Below are 24,077 nucleotides of genomic sequence, written 5' to 3'. Positions count from 1 at the left end.
GGCGAAAGCCTTCAATGGCTCATAGCGTCGTGACCAAGACGTGTTAGCAAATTTGTCCGCGTTTCAGATTGGTCGGAATGGTCGTGACGTCACTGCGCGCGAATTTTGACCGGTGTTCTCCGAAATATGTGAGACAGTTACTGCGTAATTTCCTTTCCTCAAATACAATTTTCGACTGGTGTCCCCCGATATATGCGAGACAGTTACTGCGTAATTTGCTTTCTTCAAATACAATTTGCATTTTCTCTCATTAGGGCCCCTCTTTCTCCCTCTTCTTTCACTCCACTTCTTCCCTTCCTGTACGGTGCGGTTCAGGTGTCCACCGAGGTGACAGAGAATTACAGGGCCATTTCCTTTCCTCAAAAAGCGTTGCTCTCATCGCGAGCGGCGCTACAACACGCTGTCGCGATCCACTCCTAAAGGCAAAGATGAAGCGTTATTAATTGGCAGTTAATTAATGCACGTGCAGAATGTGAAGTGAACAATCGCGTAGCAGAGTGCAACACTCAGGATTGTGCCTTTCACCACTTTAGCCGCTAAAGTTCCTCGTAATTTTTTAATTTTAATGAGCAGCAGCAAATATTCCTTACCAGATCGAGCCAAAAGTTATCGTGACTCCTTAGCCACCCTTGGAGTGGCTTTTTTTCTGAACTTGATTTTAGCACACGTTTCGCATCGTTCAGGGAACTCCTGATCTGCGTTGTTTTCATTGTGCCGCGCTTCCTTCTGATGACGCAGATTGACAGCCTAGGGAGGCTGTGCGGAAAAGTGCTCAAGGAGAACCTTTATGACGACGCATGCATCGGCGCCTACCACCACCTTGCCGTTAAGAAGGCGACAATGCTTTCGCTGAAGATGCAGCTAGGTACTTTAGAACTAGATCAGGTAAGAACCTCATCGGGCAGGGCAGAGGGACCGGATGGGCCCTGGCAGACGGCAGCGGGCGAACAGTGCGGCCGAAGGACAATCGTAATCGACGAAATCCGAGCATAGAAGCTTCAGGGACTGCACCTGGAGTTTGTCTTGTAAGCAAGCCTCCTGCGGAGGATTAGCTCTAGAACCAACATAACCAGTTCTATTTCTAGTGACTTCGCTTGCTACAAACTCCCCAGCAAATATTCTTTACCAGATTGAGCCAAAAGTGATCATGACTCCTTAGCCACCCGTGGAGTGGCTTTTTTTCTGAAGTTGATTTCCCCAGGAATTCATTTTTGTACCCTCAGTCATGGCCTGAGGGCATTACAGAGAATAGTGGGGATACATATAAAAATACAATATAAACAACTAAAAGAGAAAGGAAAGTACAAGTACGCAGAAATAGGCGAAAAACACAAGGAAGAAAATGACGTTTATATTTGCAGCGGGGATGCATTAAAACAATTTGTTGATACAGTAAGAGCAGAGTTTAGACAGTAAAAATCATATGCACATTCAGAAAAAAAATGGGATTATTAAAAGCGTCATTTAGTATCTGTTATGAAAGCGATTTCAAGTGGGAGGCGATTCCAGCTAACACAAGTTCTAGGTATGAATGAATGAGTTATGAAAACATTTTGTGTGGCAAAATGGAATCCCACCTTTATAGCAGTGATCATACCCCCTGAGAAACGTGCCTACTGGGAACGTTTATATGAAGGGACGCTTAACTTCCCGAGGATTTCATTTTGTCAGTGCATGAAAACTTCTGGACCAATGGCAATCTTTTTTTCCTGCATTTCCGCAGCGAAAACAGTTCCCTTTTGCTGAGGACTTTGTCCTAAAAACCAACGATTTCGTATTTCATGCCACACGAGTCCTGCTTTGTACCAAATCACCATTTTTGTTGCGGAGGGGGCAGAGTTGATCGCAGGCGGCAATGCCTTGCACGAATTATTCACTCCTTCACTTCACCCGCCAGACAGTAGACGCCTCATGTAGCTGACGGCTTTCTCTTTCGACATAACTGTGCCGTTTAGATGAAGAAGCCAGCTTTTCTCCTCTTTGCCCAGGTGTCGAATGACGACGACGATTTCAATACTCTGACCGCTCAGGAGATGCGGAGAGTAATACTTCAAGATCACCTGCACACAGCGAGGGATACGAACGTAATGCAGTCGATCCTGCAGTGCTTATGGGCTGGCATTACTGACAGAAGAAAGCATCTGGCAGAGCTTTGCCTCCGGTCTCTTTTTGCCGGAGGTCAAGACGAGTGAGTATTCATCAAGCTCACCCTTCTATGCCATATGGCAGCTTTTACTGTTGTCAGTGCCGAAGATAAGGGCTGCTTCCGAAAGAGCCGGCGGCGTATCGCGGTTCCGGTAGTGTAAGTTGCGGAGTTTTAAGGCGAAAGCCTTTAACTGTCTTTAGCAGCCGTGTCGGCAGCCATGTCGGCAGATGTGTCCGCGTTTCGCCCTCACTGCTTAAAAAAAGGCAATTGGCATTTGAAGCCATTTACTCATTTGGCATTTGAACTAGTCATTAATCACTCATGACTAGTTATGATTGGTTAGTCATGTCTAGTTAGCCATTAACCAGTCATGACTAACCATGACTGGTTAGTTATTAGTCATTAATCATGGGTAACCATGACTAATGACTGATTAGTCATTACTGAGAATACTGAACAAATAAAGATGTTTTTAATCAATCAATCAATCATTACTAGCTATTAACCAGTGATGACTAGTTATGACTGGTTAGTCATGCCTAGGCATGACTGGTTTGTCATGACTGGTTAGCCATGACTAGCCAGTCATTAACGAGTCAATGACTAGTTCGTCATTGACCAATCATGACTAGCTAGCATGACCAAATTAGTCATGGCTAGCCAAACCAAGTTGCCCCATAGCCGCCTCGTGTGTCCCAACGGCCGTGTGGCCAAAGTTGCGTGTAAAGGCTTTCGCCTCGCGCACTTTAGATCGTCAAAGCGGCCCCTGCAGTTCTGTTTAGTGCTCTAGCACTTATGATGGCCATTCCCCACATTTAGCCGTTGTGTGTCTGTCTGTCCGCCTGTCTGTTTCCCTTAAAGGGAAACTGCATAGGTTTTAGAAATCAACGAGCTTAACAGGGTCGAATGAGTGAAACTTGCAGGTAAAGCATGCGAAGTCTTTTTGGGCTGGCACTTGATATTGTGAAGTAATCGCCGATTAAAATCCGGACGCTCTTCAAGCTTCTCCGCAGCGCAAATCGCCAAGTGGGGGGGTGCATGATGACGTCATCGAAGGTATCGGCACATTTCCAACGCACAAACTCCTGCTTTGAAGGAAAAAAAACCAACGCCACAGAAGGAAAACCCTGCCAAGAGGTGTTTGGCAGCGTCTAAGAAGTCGGGGCAGGGTGTGGCTGATGACAGTGGTAATTTGAATTCATGCCTTCCGAGACGTCACGCTGAATTTCTCTGCACCGCTTTGGTGCTTTGATAAGAAGCGCAAAATTCAATCGTCGATTACGTCACTATTTTAAATGCTAGTGCAAAAATATTTGGCACACTTTACCTACAGTCTATATAGATTTGAATCTTTGAATATCGCGAAATTCTCAGAGAAGTGCTGCAGTTGTCCTTTAAGCCAGTTTGTGGCAGGCAAGTGAGCAGCCTGGCCACTGTGAGAGGCGGAAGCTCGATTAATCGGGAGAGGCTGCTCTGGGTGAGCAACCTGGAACGCAACCAAACCCAAGCGATCCAAGTCCCAACGATGCCAGCACCTGCCATAGAAGGGCAGTGGTGCATCGCTTGACCGTGGCACCACTCCACCAGGAATGGTACGAAGACTCCCAGGGATCTACGAATGTAGATAATGGCCAATTCCGCATAAGCGGACATTAACCCGTTATCGCTGACCATACAACTCCAATCCGTAAACAATGGATCTGAACACCCAGATCGAAGTGAAAACAGGCCTGCTAGCGCATATAGTTCGCATTGTGCCTAGCAACGCAAATCGACCAGCTCTATCACAAGGATAAGGGCATGGAGACAAAACGAAAAGACAGCTTCTACAGAATACAAGGGCTTTAAGGGTAAATCGATGTGAACTGCATTCTAAAGCTGTTACACCTTTTGTTTAGCGTGCGTGCCTGAATCGAATATTTGTCAGCTCTATACTGCTTGCAGTAAAATGATGTGACGACAAAGCCTCACAGACGCTTTTCGATGGCTCATTATACTGGCGCTACCTCCAATGAGCACAATCTGCAGAATGAAAAGCAGCATCCCGTTTCGCAGGCGTGATTTCTTAATACGCCTTTGCCGTTGCGTCGATCCCTATCTGACCCACAATTCGTTTTTTTTTTCTCTCTCAAACAGGGCTCTGGTGGACCTCGACGACTTTATACAGGCGGAAGGGGGAATACACCGCTATGATGGTGCTGAACAGCATTATCCAGGTTGGTTACTGCTCTGCGTGAAGGTAATATTTCCGAGGCTTAAGAAACAACGTAAATATAAGGCACTTCTTCGGTATCTTTGGCCTTCGGCACATTCTGGTATTCATTGCGCTAACAAAGTGAAAGCGACATCTGTGCCGTCGGCTTCCCCGCTATTTATTTATTTATTTATTTATTTAAAAATACTGCAGGCCTATGTGGCCCAAGCAGGAGGGGTAAACAACCTAACAACACAGAAAAGAAACGAAAAAACAACACACATCGTCATTCGGCGATAACAAAGGGAAGATAAAAACAACAGCATTAAAAAATACAAAATGAGACAACTTAACCAAGGAAATGTTCTTCCAATGCGTTGCTAAAATTGCTACTTTGAAAACGGGATTCTGGGAGCATGTTCCAATCGGAGATGGTTCGGGGGAAGAAGCTATACTTAAATGAATTTGTTCGTGCAAAGATAAGCTGCAGTGTGTGTTCCTTAGTGTGTCGTGTACGTCTGGTGGTAGAAGGTTGAACATAGTTAGGTATTGGAATGTTTACCTCGCGTGAAAGAATCTTACGGAGGAACAAAATTCGGTTTATTTTGCGGCGGTCTGAAGGAAGTGGGATATTTTTTTCTGCCATTAGCTTTGTGGGAGAATCAACTCTGATGTATTTGTGGAAAATAAACCTGACTGCTTTCCTTTGAATGATTTCAAGGGAGTTAATGTTCTTTTTCGTATGCGGATCCCAAATGATAGATGCGTATACGAGCTTCGTCCGAAGAAAAGTGTTATATGCGAAAAGCCTAATACTAGAGGGAGCGGAACTGAGTTTTCGTTTTAGGAAACCCAATGTTGTAGAATGAACACAATGAACACGTGCTCACATAATCGCTCACATACCCCTTAGCATGAGGACATCCTGGATAACTATGTGACTAGGAAAGGCTAGGAAACTAGAGAATAAGAAATAAGACTAGGAAATGGATCTCACTCAGACTAGGTATGAGAGTAGGAAATGTGCAATGGCTGGCGACCGCGTATCCTTTCATGCACTGCTCAGTGGAGATCAGCGTAATAGTCCGTTGTTCATTGCTGGACGCAACCTGATTAATGGAAAGATGATGTGGAGCAAGATGGACACATGCGGGAATCACTATATATGCACTGTATGCCTTATGCTTTACTCTCCGGTACGCGTCAGTCTCTTATGATTGATGAACCTGAGGGCTCCTGCGCGCGAGGACGATTACTAACGAGCTCGGGATCTGAGCGCAAACGTCATCTGAGCCGGCCAAGACGCTGACCTCCTCGAAGGCTGTTGGGAGGTCGGCGCGCTCGCAGTGTTCGGCGAGGGGGTTGGATTCCGAATTCATTAGCCGGATGTCATTTTTGTGTTGCATTATTCTTTGATGGAGGTTTTTTTTTGTTTCGCCGACTTTTGAAGCCGGGCACTTGGAGCACCGGATTTTGTAAACGACAAGGTCTTTTGGTCATGGTAAATGTTCGGAATGAATTCGAAATCCAACCCCCTCGCAGAACACTACGAGCGCGCCGACCACCCAATTGTCTTCGAGGAGGTGAGCGTCCCGTGGAGCCAAACCTGTTCAAGAGGTGACATGTGGAGTCATGGCACATCCGGCTCACAAAGGCGGCGATGAATAGAACTCCAGGAACGCTCCCCTCTGCGTACGTTAGCGGAGTGCACCACGTGCTGACAAAGGGAGAGAGGAGGCAGCACCCCGCTGCTGCTGGCACACTTTAGTCGCCCCTGAAGAAGGGACCGAGTTGGTCCCGAAAGGTTGGGAAAAGTTGAAATATTGGTTGGCGACAGTTTTCTCTCAACTAGCCCGAGATGTACGCGACGCCACATTCTCCGTGCAGAGTTTCAACGATCCAGCTATTCTTACGGGGTCCGTTGGACCAGTCGACCTGTCTCCCCCTATGCCTAGCTTATTTTTTTTTCGGGGGATGGACACTGGGCCCACCACGAAACCTGGAAGTACTGAGGACCTGGTCGGAAAACCAGCGAATTCGGATTTCACGCCACACCAGTGCTGTTTTGTACCAAATTGCAACTTTTGTTCTAATTTGAGCAGAGTGGCTCGCAGACGGCAATGCCGTCCACGAATTATCCGCTCCTCCACTGCATCCGCGGGACAGTAGACGCCACATGTAGCTGACGATTTACTCCTTCGACATAATCGTGCCTTTGAGATGAAGAAGCCAGATTTGTTTTTTCCTTTTGCCCAGATGTCGAATAACGACGACGATTTCAATACTCTGACCGCTCAGGAGATGCGGAGAGTAATACTTCAAGATCACCTGCACACAGCGAGGGATATGAACGTAATGCAGTCGATCGTGCAGTGGTTATGGACTGGCATTACTGACAGAAGAAAGCATCTGGCAGAGCTTGGCCAATGGTCTCTTTTTTACGGAGGTCGAGACGAGTGAGTATGCGTCATGCTCATCCCTATTATGCCATGCGGCAGCTTTGACTGTGTGTCGATGTGGAAGATAGGGACTGCTCCCGAAAGCACCAACGGTGAAGGGTGGTTCCGGTATTGTAAAGCCTGAGTTTTATAGTGCGCTAGCATTTATAGTGGCCGTACCCAGAATTTAGCCGTTGTGTGTTTGTCGGCCCGTCTGCCTGCTTGTCTGAAGTCTTTTTTTGTGGCAGGCAGGTGAGCAGCCTGACCACCGCGTGAGGCGGCCGCTCACTTAATAATGAGAGGCTGCTCTGGAAGAACAACCTGGATCTCAGCCGAATCCAGACAACCCAAGTACCGCCGATGGCAGCAGTTGCCATAGAAGAGCAGTGGCGGATCGCTTACCGCTGCATCACTGCGCGAGGAGTGGTAGGCGGACTAACAGGGATCTATGATTATAGTAGAATGACCAGTTCCGCATATACGGACATTAACCCCTTATCGCTATCCGAACAACTCCGTTCCGTGAACGCTGGATCTGAACACTGGAACAGAAGTGAAAAATTCAGAGGGCACTTTGACGATCTAAATTGCGGGAGGCGAGAGCCTTTGTGCGCCACTTTGGCTGCTTTTGTTGCTGATTGAATGCTGTTTACGAATGAGAGGAGACGTCTGACTCGGTTGGCTGAAATGTCAGTGCCACGCGACGGTGGCGCCGCCAAGGCGCCAAGCGCATGCGCAGTAAGGAGCGGCGCGAGCGCCACCAAAGATATGATGATCCAACTACCAGTTACTGACTGATTACTGCATTGCTAATTACTGAATACTAGTGAACCACGAATTACTAATTAAATATTATCAAAGACTAACTAGTTACTTATTACTAATACATGTCTAATTACTAATAAGTAATTAAATACTAGATAAAGTACTAATTAATGTCTAATTAGTAATTAATGATTTCGACTACAATACAGCAATGAATTCAGTGATTTCTGGTTACGACGTATTACATCACTGATGACGTAATCGGGATGACTGACACCTGTAGTGTGGCTGACGGACGGAATGGTGAGCCATTAAAGGCTTTCGCCTTAAAACTGACCGGCTAGCATAACTAATTCGCATTTGGCCGAACTGCGTAAATCGATCATATTTTCATCAGAGTATTTTCCTAAGGTGAGCTAGACCTCCTATCTGGAGGGTTCTACTATGGAGTCCTTCACATGCCCAGTCGCTTTGGGACGTTACTCCATAAATCTAACCAAACATGTAGTCAGCCATTTTAGTAGGTACTGTGGCGAGCGAAATTTTGCAGGGGTAGAAATGCGTTTTCGGCCGCCTAACAGAGCATTCCTGCCCTTACATCCTTTGCGCAAATCTCTCTGTACCCTCACTCCTACCTTACGTGCGCCGTACGTAGATCGGAACCGCCGCTTCAATATCCAGCTAGCGTGCGCCCTCGTCGCTTCCATGTCGAAAATTCTTGGACAGAAATTTTTAACATCGGAAAACTGTAAGGCACTGGTATAGAAATATTCTTGGTATACGGGTGCATTCTTCGAATACGTAGCAAAATCTTTCTTTTAAAGCGTTTCCATCGCTGGCATCGAGCAGTTAAGGCTGCAATACAAAACCAATGGGAAACTCTTTTGACGATAGCAGAAACTGTTAATAGCAAAAAAAAATGCGAGACTGCCGACAAGGGAGTAGTTAATTCATTGTAGTGAAAACTTACAATGTATGAAAAAATTGCGCTCCAAAACTCATTTTCCCGTTCTTAAATGCTTTTGTCCAGAATTGTTCGGTGTCGATGGACAACTCTGCATGAGAGGGGGAGCTTGTGCCATCATATATTTTTCTGTTCTACTGCGTTAAAAGTCCTCTTTCGGCCACAAAGCAGCGGTGTCCGTGCATGCGTGGGTGTATCTGGAGCGCCCTCCGGGGCCGGAAGATTTATTCTCAGGATGACCCTCATGCATCCCCCCCTCCCCTCCCCCCGTCCTCAGAAGCCTGCACTCGCAAGAAGCTCGAGCAGTGGCGGAACAACAAATCGAGGACAAATGAAATTCAAAGACTACATTGGGAGGTGGTGACCAGTATAAAAGTGAATATCTAACCTATACAGCTAAAGTAGATTTATAGCATAGCATCGCATCATCGCCTGTGCTGGCATACAGGCCACGGATTTTCGCCGAGAGAGGATTAGACTGGTAACGCTCCACGATACGGAAGAGAAAGGAGAGAAGAGACCTTTATTTATAGTCGGGATAGTTATTGCCCTACTAGATGGCCAGCTGGTCAAGCCTACTGGCAGCCTCATAGGCGCACTTTAGGATCCGGTCTTGTGTGTCCGGATCCAAGCTGCGCAGCAGGGTCTCCCAGTCGTCTGGAAGCAGGATTTCTCCTAATTCTGAAGAGGGGGGAGAGTGGGTTCTGCTTGTATCCCCAGAGTATAAGATGAGGGGAGCTCTCTCATCGCAGAGGGTGCATTGGGGAGAAAATTGATTTGGGAACATATGGAAGAAAACTACCGGGTTACGGAAGGAGTTTGAAGTCTCCTTAAGGTGATTTCCTTCTCTTTAATGAGATTTTGTGCGGGAGCTGAAATTTCCTTAGTTCAAGGAGTGATTAGATCATGAAATGAGAGGATTAGCCGCGGCGGCTGAATTTCGATGAAGGACTGTAGCCTGTGTTCCCCTAATCTCTGTGACTGCAAATGCTCTGTCGGGAGCTGGATACTCAGCCGCATTTGAAGTAGACGACACCTGTTGGTTGCTTATGTCTCCGATTGAGAGCCAGTGCCCTGGTTGTCCTCCTACCCTTGTGGTGCACAGGATGCATGTTTTTGGAAACAGTTTCATGCATTAAAACATAAAGATACATTGTTGAACTCCCCCCTCGCCTCGTGAAGAGTCGCCGAACGATGAAAGGCCACCGGCACGCTATATGCTTCCGCATCACAGCGGCTAGGGTGTAATCTAGGATATCGAAGCGGGGTCTGGCGCTGGTTCCGATCCACGACGGCGCCCGTGACGTAGTGCGTAAGCGCGCCATACCCTTAAGGCGGAGCTGGATATCGTTAATGGTTAACGCCCATATATACGAAACTGGTCATTCCGTACTTTACATCCATAGGTCCCTGCGATCGGTTGAGCTTGTGAAGACCCAGGCTGCTCCTCTCGAGCAGCCCCTCGCGATATGCATGTTAACTGCCACCTGCCGCATTAAGCAATTTGTTCGCAGTCCGGTGGACTGATTATGATGACGGCACGAGGTCACGTGACTTGGGTTGAAATGCAGGGGTTCCGACCTGCTCTTGATGCACACACCCGTGACTGACCGTCGTCGGGAAGTGGTGCGCAATGCGGCGGAGCCCTCCACTGCCTTCCCTGTGCAACCTCCGGAGGGCGTGACCATTACCGCCACTTTCGGCGCGACGGCTACAGTGGCAGGTGAGTCTAGCGGGCCCCGCCACTATCGGGGCGTCCTTAGTGAGAGAGTTCACATGAATTTCGCATATAACCTTGATATTTTCATTTTTATGACTTCTTGGAACACGATAGATATAGATATAGACCTTTTTAATTAAAGGGCAACTGAAGCGGTTTTAGAATTCCATGAGTTTAAAGTTGCTGAATGTGCGAAATCTGCTGGTAAAGCCTGCGAAACTGTTTCGCTCTAGCATTTTAAATGGTGGCGTAATCGCTGAGTAAAGTCGTCGTCGGCGTTCAGGCTTCTCTGAAGTGCACAGCGACGAGCAGAGGCCCCGATAATGACGTCACGTATGACGGTACTACGTTTCCAGCGAAGGGTTATTTCATGGAAGAAAACCGACGCCATCGAAGGTGAAGCTCACAATGCATTGTTTGGCGCCTTCTGACGACGCACAGCAGCATGCATGCGTAAGCAGCGGGCATCTGAAGTTTCGGCGATAATGACGTCACTGCCGAGTTTCCTCGCACTCCTCCAGCGTAGTGAGGAGAAGCCTGAACATCGTCGCGGATTTAATCGATGATTATGCCACCATTTTAAATGCTAGTGCAAAAATACTTTGCATGGTTTATCTAGAAGCTTGATAGATTCGAATTCTTGAATAATCTCGAATTCTCAAAAAACTGTTTCAGCTGCCCTTTAAAGAATATAACTTGTCAGCAGGCGCTGTCACATCTGTTGAATTCAGAAGATAAACTCGTATTCCAACACAGCCCTGCTTTTCGTGAATGTAAATGCAGTCTGAGGTTTTCCACTAGTCTTAGGTGCTAACACTGTGGAGACGGGTGATCATTCGAACTGTAATCTGTAGATGGAAGCGCGTAAGGATTGGCTCAGTTTTTTTTTAAATCCCTAATTTTTTTGTAGGACATGTTGTATGAATGCTCTTCTATGTAGAGGTCTGTGGGCAGCCCCAGGCAACCGGAATTTTATTTACCTGAGTGGAGCGCAGTTCGAACGGCGTTTAATTGCTCCTGAACCACAGTTAGGGATGATATAAGGCTGTCTGTCGCAGAATTCTTGTTTCACAGCAGAGCCGGCAAGTCTTGTGGCAGCGCTATTCAACGCCTTCAATTCAAGCGCCGCAGGGAAAGGCAAATTGGCACGCGACCTGACTCGACCCCCAAAGTTGTCCCTTTAAGGCCTTATGTCGAGGCCATTTAAAAGTTTCACCGTTACTGTACCGCTCTTAGAGGTGTTCGTTTTGTACTCCCCCTATTGCAGCCTTAAAAAAAAATCTGCTTGCACGTCATTGGCTGACCTGCATTCCGAGCTCCTATGACCGTCTCGCTCCCATGTTCTTGCCGTATTTTACCCTCATATTATTCTTCGCTAGAAGGAGCCTGCGCGCTATAAAAGACCTGTCCCATGGGGTCGAACTGTTTGTTTGTTTGTTTGTTTATTGATACTGTTAACCCTTTGAAGGGTCATTACAGGAGTGGTAGGGAAAAAAAAGACAGCAAAAATACCAACAAATCTGTCATCAAGCGCATTGTACACGTAACAAGTCATTAAAGAGGACGAAAGAAGTATACACAGTGCCCTATTACATTGTAGAAGAGAGCAACAAAAAACATAATCACGCACACTCAAGAGCATCTACACAGTAAAACACTATATAAAGACACGAAACACAATACACGGACTTAACTCAGTCATGTTAGCACACCGCGCTCCCGGAATAAATAGAAGAGTCTAAATTAACCAAAAATGCACTGAGCGAAGATTGAACTACGGAATCGGGAAGCATGTTCCATTCTTTTATTGCTCTGGGGAAGAAACTATATTTAAATGCATCGTTACGAGTTACTGGAGGCGGAATATACATGCTATGGCGATGTCTAGATGATTCATTAGAACGAATGTCGAAATAATCGGTCCTATTGATTTTAATTGCGTTACTGATAATAAGGAATAGAAACTTGAGCCTGTCGAATTTGGTCCTTAATTCTAACTTGGGAAGGTCTGCAAGGTGACACAGCTCTGAGGGGGAGTGAACTCGGCGATATTTATTAAATATGAATCGAGAGGCTAACCTCTGAATCCTTTCTAGTTTGTTACAGTTTTTTTGCGTGTGAGGATCCCAGACAATTTTAGCGTATTCAATTATAGGTCTGACCAGTGTTCTATAAGCCAAGTTTTTAATTTCAGGAGTTGTACTATGTAAGTTGCGCCTCAGACTCCACAGCACTTTATTAACTGTTGATGTTCAGCGCATTGAAGTGAGCTCTTGGAATGGGCATTAGTTGTCCGTTGCCAGTTTCTTAGCTTCAAGAAGCGTGCTTTTCAACCGTGAGTCTTTGCCTTCTTGGGCTGTACCTTCAATGGAATAAAAAATTGTGCCATTGTCAAAATGGAGCAGAAAACTCAGGGTGCACTTTGACTGTCTAAAGTGCGTAGAGGCGAAAGCGTTTTCCGCACCACTTTCGCTGCTTCTGAGGCACTGGTGGCGTCACATATAACTGAGTACTAAGTACTAAGAGATGACAAATCACTAATTAATGGTTAATTATTGATTAATGCCTGAATGCTGATTAACTGCTAATTAATGACGCTTAAGCTTCGCCTTTAGGAGTGGAACGCGACAGCGTGTTGTAGCGCTGCCAGGGAGTCCACGGAACGCCACCACTCGTTCGGCGCGATGCCTTGCCCTTTGAACGCAACGCTTTTTGAGGAAAGGAAATGGCGCAGTAATTCTCTGTCATCTCGGTGATCACCTGAACCGCACCGTAGAGGAAGGGAGGAAGTGGGAGTGAAAGAAGACAAAGAGGGCCCGTAATGAAGAAAATGAAAATTGTATTTGAGGAAGGGAAATTACGCAGTAACTGTGTCACATATCTCGGTGGACACCCGTCAAAATTCAGGGGGCACTTTTTTGACGTAAAGTGTGCTCACTGATGTGTGGTTAAGATGTTAAGCTTCGCCTCTAGAGTGGAACGCGACAGCGTCTTGCAACGCTGCCGGGGAGTCCATAGAACGCCACTGCCCATTCGGTTCTACGCCTTGCTCATCGGTAAATTGGTTTTTGAGGAAAGGAAATGTATCTGTCTCGCATATCTCGGCGGACACCTAAACCTCGCCGGAAGGGAAGGGAGGAGGATGGGAATGAGTGAAGACACCGTATTCACTAGACGCGCCTTTGTTCATTTCAAACCATCGAGCTTGCATGGCGGAGTGGATAGCATGCTCGTCTCGCACGCCGAAGACCGGGGTTCAATTCCCGAGCTCGACCAATTTCCTAGTCTGTTTTATTTATTTATATGGCCTGACTAGTAAAGTAAATTAGGCTAATTGGGTAATTAAGCAATTAGCTAAGCTCAGTCCCACTTACTTGGAGCATCACTATATACGATCCCTTCAATTGGTTGCATGGTTGCTAGCCAAAGTACAATTGGCCCCATTTGAAATTCGCGCACTGTGACGTCACGACCGTTTCGACCAACTGAAAAGCGTGACATTTCTGTCGACAACTGCTGCTTACAACGATAAGACATTAAAGGCTTCCGCCTTAAAATGCTGTTGTATTTTCTGTTGTAAATTTTGAATCGGGGGCCTGGAATGTGGCGGACTATGACTAGTGTTGCAATTTTTCTGAACATTTTGGTCCCCAATTATTATTGTGTCGTGAATCTCTGTCTGGAAACTCAGAATTTCTGTTTTGTAAAACTTACTTTCCATGAGTGCTGAGATGCAAATGCGACATGCTTCCTTCCTATTCTCTTCTCGATCCCGGCCGCGACGGCTGAATTTCTTTGGAGAAATGCGAGGCCCGAGTACTGCGCGATGTCAAGGCACGTTAAAGAACCCCAGGTGGTCGAAATTTCCGGAGCCCTCCTGTGATAAAATGCTCAAATGGCGTCTTGTCTCTGTGGTGTGAGAAATGCAAGCGAGACCATTTTGTGGGTGTGTGGTGCGGGGGTGGGGGCAACTCAGTGTTCGATAATTGGAGCCACATTGCCGATAAAGAAGGTTGGGGATCTGCGCTCGCCATCAATGTTGGTGGCCTTCATTTTCGTAATGTGGTCATGCCCCATGAAATCAAGAATAAAAAGTTTGATTCTAGTTAAGAAATCGTCTAATTATTGAGCTCTGTAGCATGCATGGTGTCCACCTTCCTGAGCAATTCACCTGCGCAGATCGCACTAATGTATCTCTGACAGTGTTGGAAATGAAATCTTTGAATTGTTAAATTCGCCCCGTCGAATTTCTTTGGAGGAGAAATTCCAGAGGCCCGTGTACTGTGCGATGTCAGTGCACGTTAAAGAACACCAGGTGGTCGAAATCTCCGGAGCCCTCCACTACGGCCTCTCATAGCCTTAGTCACTTTGGGACGTTAAACCCCATAAACCAACCAAACCAACCAAATTCGCCCCGTATAGATCCTATTCACAATCCGATTTGGTGTGTGTCAGGAGGCGATTGGCAACCTTGTTACTACCAGCTGCCATACTGTTGCAAGGTTCGAAAGTAAAAGCCCTCAACTGAGGGATGCTTTTGGGCCCAAAAGATGCTGCACAAAGGGAGGTGGGTAGAGGGCAGCGCACCCAGCTTCTCTAATAGATGTGTGAAAGGGCGCCGACAAAAGTCCCGTCCGCCATGGCTCTGAGGTTGGGGTCATTATTGGGTTTGTCAGACGACACGATTGTCTCGCTCATGTGCCCATGATGTGATGTGACTTCCATTTTGTTGTGCGGCATGGTTGCCTGCATAGGCGTGCCGCGCTAGTGATGCCATTTTAATAACCTTTTTACATGTGTGTGTGTGTGTGTGTGTGTGTGTGTGTGTGTGTGTGTGTGTGTGTGTGTGTGTGTGTGTGTGTGTGTGTGTGTGTGTGTGTGTGTGTGTGTGTGTGTGTGTGGCTTGGCTGATCAAACCACTTCTTTAGTGTCTGCACAAAATTAAGAAGGATGTGAAGAAACTTTTACTACGTACAGTCAGTTGCAAAGAAACAAGAGCTGACATCTTTCTGGAGTTGGCAAAACTACAAGAAATTCATATGGTTGCCGTGACATTGTTTATGTGTCAGACTTGCTCACTGTGAAATCAGGAACTGATACCACTGATTTCAATTATCTATTTGAACAGCAGGGCAAGAAAAGAACTGAACTGGCTCTGAGCTGCTCAGTATTGTTCTATTTGATGTCTAGTGGGTCATGCTATTGCTGTGACTGCAGGGACTATGCAGTAATCTTGTGGTCTCTCACTTTTGCAGATTGCACATCTCTCATTTTTGCAGATTTCTTCATGCATGTTGATAGGACTTTCTGTGTTGGACACTGTGATTAGTCTCGTTTATTTTGTTCATTCTGCTTTAGGTGAGCTGAAACGTGTCTATGGTGTGCTACTGGAGAATTCTGCGGGCCTTTCCTCGGACACTAATTCTTGAGTATGAACGACTGCTTCGAAAGCCTAAAGGTAAGAGACGTTTATTAACATGTGCAAATGAAACTAAATGTCTGAGTAACCATCCTAGTTAAAATTGAAGATGGGTACGATGGTGGAGTTATCCAACTAATGCAAAATGTTGCCTCACCATTGCCTGTAACAAGTGCCATGCAACTTTGCGCAACAAAATGGGATGTTACTGCAACAGTGCCCGAGGTACGTTATGATGTTTCAGAATTACGTCACATTAACTTCACTCCGGTGGTGTGTGTCACTGGCTCTAAACTGAAGGCATTATGAGGGGAGTCATGAAGGCATCGTGAAGCGCACTGAAAGTCGCTCTCATTTTTGTGTGTGCGCAGCGTGATGACATTTTCAGGTCCTTAATGTTTCTGTGTGATTGCTCGTACATGATTGATTGTTGATTTTATCGCCATGGAAATGCTTGATGTGGTAATTGCGTGTATTAATGCACTGTCAAAAAATTGGCACTTTGATATCTATTGCTTTGAAAGTTTCTTTTCGCTTCCTTCACCTTTGCAGAACATGCAAACGCTCCCTTTTTTTTCGCGTAGGGTGTGCGTATGTTTTGCCTGACTGCTGACACAGATTAAGCGGCAACATTACTTTGTGCACTTTTTGTCAATCTATTGTCAGGATAATGTCACTGACATTTGAAACTATTTTGCATTGCTTGGGTAGCAACTGAATGATAAAGGATTATCTTCTTGGATAGCAGTACAAGGCTTTGCTGCTAGACACAGAATGGGACATGCTTACATGAATTTCTCCCCCAGGTAATGTGGATCTCAAACCAGAAATTAGTGAAATCTTGATATGATCACAGCTTATCAGATTCATTCAAAGTGGATTACGAATACTGTGTTAAGCTTTGAGATGAAGCAATCGGTTTTTCAAGGTGGGACAGATGATAAAAATGGGTGAACCATTGGCACCCCCCACCTGCAGACGGGACAACCTGTTGAAGTAGAGTGTGCTCCATTCACATACTGAAAATGCTCATTGCTCATCCTTTGTTCCCCTACCACCTCGATTCCTTCTTCCATTTCTTGTTCATGAGCCGGAAAGGTCACAAGGTGGCAGTCGTGTCCCTGATAAGCCTCTATATTACTTCTCGAAGCTCATTGGCGTATGAAAAGGAACTGCTGCTGCTATCATTTGTTTGTACACCACTTGGTCACTCGCATAGAATTAAAATGCAATTTGATAGTGTGCAACCAACTTTATTTGCATGTGCACTGAAAAATTGCATTGCTTGCAATTGGCATATACAGGGTGTTTCACGCAACTTGAACCTAGAATTTAAAAACAGCGGTAAACCGCAGCCCGCAGAAACACACGATACATTGTTTGCCATCATGTGGCGCTCCTCAGAATATTTTTAATTGCGCTTAATTAGTTAATTAACTAAGATGAATTATGCAAATTATCAAATATTCATTTTAGTGCCATGACCGTTACGTTAGGTTGTTGAACAGGTTTATAAACAACCGATCCAGTTTATTGCAGCATCGCATCTCCTACGGGGTCCTTTTTTCCGGCGTGTCCCACATGCCGTGGCGAAGTGAACGGCCGCCGCGCCGCTGGGGAAAGTGCTGACGCACTATCAAGCCGCTGCTAAGAGCGGCGGCCGTTCACTTCGCCACGGTTAGCGGGCACGCTCGGTTTGCTCGAAACGCCGTTGAGAGCGCTGCAATTTGGTAGCGCACAAGCGTAGTCACGTGGTATTTTTTCATATTTCGCGAGCTTTCTTTAGATGCTGGAAAAAATGACCCCGTAGGAGATGCGATGCTGCAATAAACTGGATCGGTTGTTTATAAACCTGCTCTTCAACCTAACGTAACAGTCTTGGCACTAAAGTGAATATATGAAAATTTGCATAGTTCATCTTAGTTAATTAACTAATTAAGCGCAATTAAAATATTATGAGGAGCGCCACATGATGGCAAACAATGTATCGTTGGTTTCAGCGGGCTGCGGTTTGCCGCTTTTTTTAAATGCTTGGTTCAAGTTACGTGAAACACCCTGTATGTCTTGAACGTGGAAAGCTGAAACCCTGACAATGGTAACCTAGTGGTAAGCGATGGTATGCAAATTGGCATGAGAACGGTGAGACTGCTTCTAAAAAGAAAAAGAAATGTTGAGCGATGCGCCATTCATTGTCTGAAAGTGGCCCGCAGCGTGGTTTGAACAGCTGGCGAATTGCAGGCCCATAGCTGCCGTCGCCGTGGGCTGGCGGCGAAACTTGGGAACCACAACTATGAGGTGACCCTGTTTATTGGCTTAGCAACAGGGACCTTCGTGTTGTCGTCATGCCTTCCGTTAGGTGCACATGAGAGGTGCACAGTCTAGAATGCACAATGTAATTGGCAGGATATTTGCATGGTCGCTTGCCCTGCTGGTGACACCTCAACTCAGCTTCGCTTCAGAAGCCTCATGTGCCTCATGTGAAATTCTCCAAGCAGACTCTCTCCTATATCAGTTGACCGAAGATGGCAACGCTAACACTAGGAGAGCTTTGAAGGCCCCAGGACAAGTGCCATGGGTGTGGGCTTTAAGCATCTAACACATTATGGAAGCATAAAAGAAAAAACCGCGCGCTTTCATCATCATCATCATCATCATCATTGTGATATTTTGAAGCGGGTGGTTGGCCATCTTGCTTTCATCAAATATGGTATGTGGGAGGACTTAGGACTTGCTTGAGGTACAAAACTATACTTCATGATGAATTTTTCTGGCAGTGGAGCGGATGGTGCGGAGCCGAAACACGCCTTCTCGTCCTATGCAGCGGAATATAGTCCCCGCTTGCAGTTGTTAGTTTTTTTCTTGAAACATAGCGTATTGTCAGTGGATTTCTTAAAGGCATATTTCCAGCACAACTACCAACTTTCAACGTTAGAAAATCAAGGTAAAAGTAGCTTTCTAGATTACGACTTGGTTAGGCTTGTTTTGTTACAAGAAGCTTCCACAGGTGGTGCCAGCTACACTAGCGACAGACTGAAGCTACCGCAGAGAGAGCAACGTGTCAGGTGGCCAGGTGCACTGTCATGGAGCTGAACTATTTGACAGAATGACACAGTTGGACATTTAGCCCCTGTAGCCTTCTCTTGATGCGATACATGTTTCAAGTTGCCAGAAGACACAAAGAAGCTAAATACACTTAATTTAACTTGTTTTGACAATTTGCAGTGCCTTGTAGCAATGTGTGCTGTGTTGGTTCTTATGGTACATAAGCAACTCAGTCTGTCGTGCGCCAGGCACGATAGTAATGTGAAAGAAAAAACAGTACAGCCGTGCCAGTGTATTAAAGCACCGTGCAGTATTAAATAATACTGGAAAGTATTCAGAAACTGCCGCCTTGAGTACGTGCAAGTCTGGCAGGGTATGCCACTAGTAAGATATGACAGTGAGTGAAGAAACTTTATTTCCGCCAGAAGAAGACCCGTGCCCCTCCGGGTCCGCACGCAGGCGTCCGGGGAGGGGCAGCGTCGCAGCTGGAAGACTAGCAACGGTATAGTCGCGCAGCTTCTGCTGCCAGGCGGGTAGCGTATCGTTGTATGCTAAGGTCGGAACTTCTGACTATGGTCTCCCATTCCTCTGCATTATTGATTCTGCCGTATCCTGGGGCACTGGGGCATCTCCATAGTATGTGTTCGAGTGTAGCGGTATGCCCGCAGAACTCGCACAACTCCGCATCCTCCCTCGTGTCACCTCCTGTCCAGCTCCTCCAGAGCGGGGATGCGAAGTTTCTAGCTTGGAGTCTTCTCCAGTCATAGGCCTCAGCCGAGCTAAGCGATCTATCCGGAGGATGATAGATCCTTTTGTTCTTTTTCGGAATGTCTGTGATGCTATTAAAGGTATTGGTTTCCTCTTTAGTGCTCAATTCGTATGAGGTGTCCACGGCTCCCCGGGGTAAAGAGGAGCGGGCGAGCCTGTGGGCGGCCTCGTTTCCAACCAGACCCGAGTGGGCTGGGGTCCAGATAATTAGAATATCGTGGGCTGGGATAAAGTCTTTTAGATATTTAGCCGCCATTTCGTGGATGCGTCCCTCATAGCCTTGTCATTCAAGCTTTTCCTGTCTTGCATTCATGCTATGTTGTGGCATAGCATGAATCGACTAAGTGATTATATGTGTGGTTAATGAGCTGTGCTAATGCAAGACCCACGGCAAAAACAGTGACGAGTGATGGAAGTGTTGTGGTAAATTGGATGTCGCAAGAGCAAGCACTTTTCTGCTAAGGTCCTTCACTAATGCCCTTATTGCAGCCCATCCAGGGGGCCAACATGTGACGTCACAGTTACAGTGGCTTCTTTCAAAGACCACATTGAAGAACTGGACCTTGTGTTATCCAAGCAGTCCAAAGGGCATTTGGCAGCTACGCGAAGCAACTTGGTGACGGGGAAAAAAGAACCATTAGGATTCTCATTGTGTGATGTAGCACCTTTTCTTTTCTTGGAGATACTTGGCATTGTATAGGTTTTCAGCAGCCTGCGAACTCGTCTGCATCCTGTGCGCCATTGTTGCAGCTGTAGGAGCATGTCCTGAATACGTGACAATTGCTTCTGTACAGAACATTGTGTGATCATAGTATATGCATCACCTTTACCATTCATTAAGAAAACCGACAATGCTACACAGGGTTTATATGTGCATCATTCCATGCTATAGTCATCATCCTACTGCCCATTACCCCGAAGAAAAAACTGCGCTCATATCTGCCACATGGCAAGGGAAATTTTTTGTGTGCAGTACTTTGGGGTGCTGTAGTCGCAAACCGTTGTTCTTTAATGTGAAAACTTAGTCCCAAATTAAATCTGGACTGATTGTTTTGCGGATGGTCGAATGCAGCAGGAAAAAGGACCAGACATCTGCAAGCTACGACAGGAGACCGACAGACACTGCACGAAGAACCGTCATAGCTGACCTGCAAGAGTGGCAGCAGGTGAGAATCAAACTCGAATGCAGGCAAAGCTATGTTGAAGGAAGTGCACGACAGTGATGGAGTGTAGCTGTGTCGTACTGCATTCGCGAGTGTTTTTTTTTAACATGCCTGTCTAACTCTTTGCTCGTTCTCTGCAGTTCATCTCCTGAGTGACTTAGGAAGACAGTGCGATCAACGAAGCACAGATTACTAAGGTATTCTTCATTCAATCTTATCCCCAGCTGTTGCAATCCAGGCCTCTGCATACCTCCGGTAAAAAGGCGGTGAATAGCATTGGCGAGATTGTGTCTGCCTGCCTTATGCTCTTCCTTGTTGGAATTTTATTGGCTTTATGGAGGACTATGGCAGCTGCGCATTCGTTTATATATAATTTTACATAAGGCTCTTCTACGCCCTGATTCCGCAGTGTCTGCATTACTGCGGAGGTTTCGATTGAGTCGAATGCTCTCTGGTAATTTATGAAGGCTATATATATAGTGTTTGGTTATGCTCTGCACATTTCTCTTTTCACTTGATTGATGGTCTGAATATGTCCTATGCTCGAGTCTCCTTTACGAAAGCCCGCCTCATCATTTGAATGGTCTATGGTTGTCCTGACTGTATTAGTCCTTGCCTTAGTAAAGAACCCCAAATTTCTCGAATCTCAGGTCGAAATATCTGAAGCCTTTCACTACGGCGTTCCTCATAGCCTGAGTGCTTTGGGACTTTAAACCACCATAAACCACAAATACTTTATAGGCAATGGACAGTAAGCTGATCGCTGTGTAATTTGTATCATTTACGTCTCCTTTCATAGGGATCATGGCGTTAGCTTTCTCCCAAGCATCTGGTACGCCCGATGTCATTAGGCATTTGGTATACAGTGTGCCTAGTTTTTCTCGCACAATCTCCCCTTCGCCGTTCAAAATATGTGCTGTTAATTGGTGCACACCAGCTGCTTTCAAACCCTTGGCGTTGCTCCTAGGCTTTTTCATCATCAAGCGGCGAGGAAAGCGTTTCCGTTTGAAATGTAATCTTCTCAGAAGGGAAATACTCCTTTGCTGCCGAACCCGCCTCGGTGGCTCAGTGGTTATGGCACTCGGCTGCTGGCCCGAAAGGCGCGGGTTCGATCCCGGCCGCGGCGGGTGAATTTCGATGGAGGCGAAATGCCAGGGACCCGTGTACTGTGCGATGTCAGTGCACGTTAAAGAACCCCAGGTGGTCGAAATTTCCGGAGCCCTTCACTACGGCGTCCCTCATAGCCTGAGTCTCTTTGGGACGTTGAACCCTAATAAACCAAACGAATCCTTTACTGCCGAACGAACGTTAACAAAACCATGCAGGGCCACTAAATTCAGTTTTACTAACAAAAATCACACGTCTCAATCAGTATCTTTTTTTGAAGGACTGCTCTGAGGAATTACTGCAGTTTGCACTGTAAACATGACAGGTCGCTGTTTTACTTTTCTGTAAAATGCAGAACTAATAAAAAAATAAAAAATAAAAAAATAAAAAAGACAGAGAAAAAAACAAAAAAGAGGAAAAAATGGACGGCTGAGCATGGTGGCGGTTGCCACCGCTCCGTTTCAAAGGAGGCGCTCCTATCCATCCATACATCCATACGTCACGGAGGAAAAGCTGCTGAGAAAATCGAGTGCCGCCAAGCAATACCTCGCGCAAAAAGACCGCTCAATATGCAACGCATTTTTGGCTTAACCAAGCTAAGCCTGGGCATCTTTCTTTTTTATCCGTTTCAAGAGCCGCAATATGGCGCTGCTTTAAATTTGTGATCTAACGGCTTGTATTGCTTTTTTTATTTCCAACCACTTATGTGCGCGAAGGCGTTGCTCATTATCGTCTTTTTCCTTCTATTTTCTAATATGTCTGATATTTTTTTTTCACGCAGCAGAATTGCGGCTGTGACCATGCGACCGCAACCAGTCGCAACCAGGTGGACACTGTCGTTGGCCGCTCCCTGCATCACCCTCAACCGTCAGCCCCACAATGCCCGTGCCTAATTAAGCAATAAAATAAAATAAAAACCTGACAAACGGCTACCAAACTTGCGTAACGCGAGATTAAACGATAGCAATTTGCAGTGCTGAATGCGCCTTCTGCAGCCCAATCGATTTCGTATCATTCATACAAAACGAAGAATTTGTACCGGAAATAGCGAAGGTGTGTAATGACGCAATATTCATTCGATATTGCTAACGCTCGATACTGGTATGCTGTCTCAGTGTTTTGCTCTTTTATTGTGACGCACGGAAAGCGTCCGTGAGAACACGGTTCTCCTTTAATTATTTCTAAACAACGTGTCTTTAAAACAACGCTCTTTTTGTTCACATCTCCATCTTTCACGTTGCACTGTCCTGTTGCACACAGACAGCTGCTGCACATAAGCAACTCGCAAAAAGCAGCCGCTTTTTTTCCGTCAGTTTTTCCCCTCGCTGGCTCTGCCTCATCCTTTGTTTCGAGGTGAGCTGCAGCCACCAACACCACATGAAACTTGCGTTTTCACTTCAGGCTCATAGTAGTCGCAACGGCAATACCTGCGAATGCTGCGACAACGAGTATACGCTAACCACAACAAACTTCTCGCCGCAAACTGCCGCCAACACAGCGTCGCTGATTTGGCTAGCGCTGCATTTAGCTGCGCAGTGTTGCCAGACGTCAGCTTCCTACAGATGTCTGTGGAATATTTGGCGCCTCCCAACGCACATACACACATCAATGAGCATAGAAAATGCCCGTGTAGCACTGGAGGCTTCGATCGTGCTCGAAAACTCCGATGCAGATAGAGTTCGGAAACGCCCGTTTGACAAAGGCGTCATACTCGCAGGTCGCAGCAAATATCAACGGACACTGAACGCCTCCGTCCCGCTCACCCTGGTCGTAGAGCGCATCCACCGTGTCGACTCTTGCCCCGTTCTAGCGATGCCGCTTACCTCCGACACTTCAACCATCCATCAGGCCATATACACATGCACCCCATCACGCACGCACTTCGCTACGTAGTCATATGCTGGCGCCTCCGAAAAACATGCCAGTCGCCATTCTCAAGTGCTCACGCTAAACAAAGTCTCATACGTTCTTTACTCCCCCTCCACAGGCACAAAACAACTCTATAGGACTAGCCCCCTTAGGTGTTTACAGACACCTTGTAGAGAACAGGCCTCTTCCGTACCCTCCAATCCCCCAGCAGCCAACATCAGGAAGAACGGGGCCCTTCACTACTGCGTCCCTCGTAGCCTGAGTTGCTTTGGGACGTTAAACCCCAACAGAACAATAAAACGAACAAATCATCCGGCTGTCCTACTCGCTGGCTGGCTGGTGGACATTCTCACACCGCTTACGAACCCATTGCTTTCCTGACCTTCTGCAGTCTCGCATCTGTATCACTAGCATGTGCCTCGCAGCCATTCCACGCAACACGACCACATATACGCAGGCCCCTGCCGTAGAACCGAAAACTA

The 24,077-nt window shown here is 46.4% G+C and overlaps 1 protein-coding gene across 10 annotated transcripts in view; it reads left to right on the top strand.

Moving 5' to 3' along the window:
* LOC149332447 (uncharacterized) overlaps positions 1–24,077 on the top strand; it is an 82,518-nt gene that overhangs the window by 22,708 nt on the left and 35,733 nt on the right. For 4 of the 10 annotated variants that reach the window (XM_089558047.1, XM_089558045.1, XM_089558050.1 and 1 more), the window contains exons 3-9: positions 739–885; positions 1,989–2,188; positions 4,283–6,796; positions 10,079–10,230; positions 15,586–15,685; positions 19,946–20,622; positions 20,760–20,816. In XM_089558047.1, coding sequence (XP_089414173.1) covers positions 739–885; positions 1,989–2,188; positions 4,283–4,640 — 705 coding nt within the window. In that variant the 3' untranslated portion in view covers positions 4,641–6,796; positions 10,079–10,230; positions 15,586–15,685; positions 19,946–20,622; positions 20,760–20,816. Of the gene's footprint in view, positions 1–738; positions 2,189–4,282; positions 6,797–10,078; positions 10,231–15,585; positions 15,686–15,743; positions 16,970–19,945; positions 20,623–20,759; positions 20,817–22,507; positions 23,819–24,077 lie in introns of those variants that run through there. The other 6 variants (XM_089558054.1, XM_089558052.1, XM_089558051.1 and 3 more) reach the window with 6 other exon arrangements.

Source organism: Amblyomma mixtum, chromosome 8 (assembly GCF_055824585.1).
Source record: "Amblyomma mixtum isolate Tamu chromosome 8, ASM5582458v1, whole genome shotgun sequence".
Classification (NCBI taxonomy): domain Eukaryota; kingdom Metazoa; phylum Arthropoda; class Arachnida; order Ixodida; family Ixodidae; genus Amblyomma; species Amblyomma mixtum.
The sequence above is the reverse complement of the archived record's forward strand: the minus strand, read 5'-3'. Positions and strand labels throughout refer to the sequence as shown.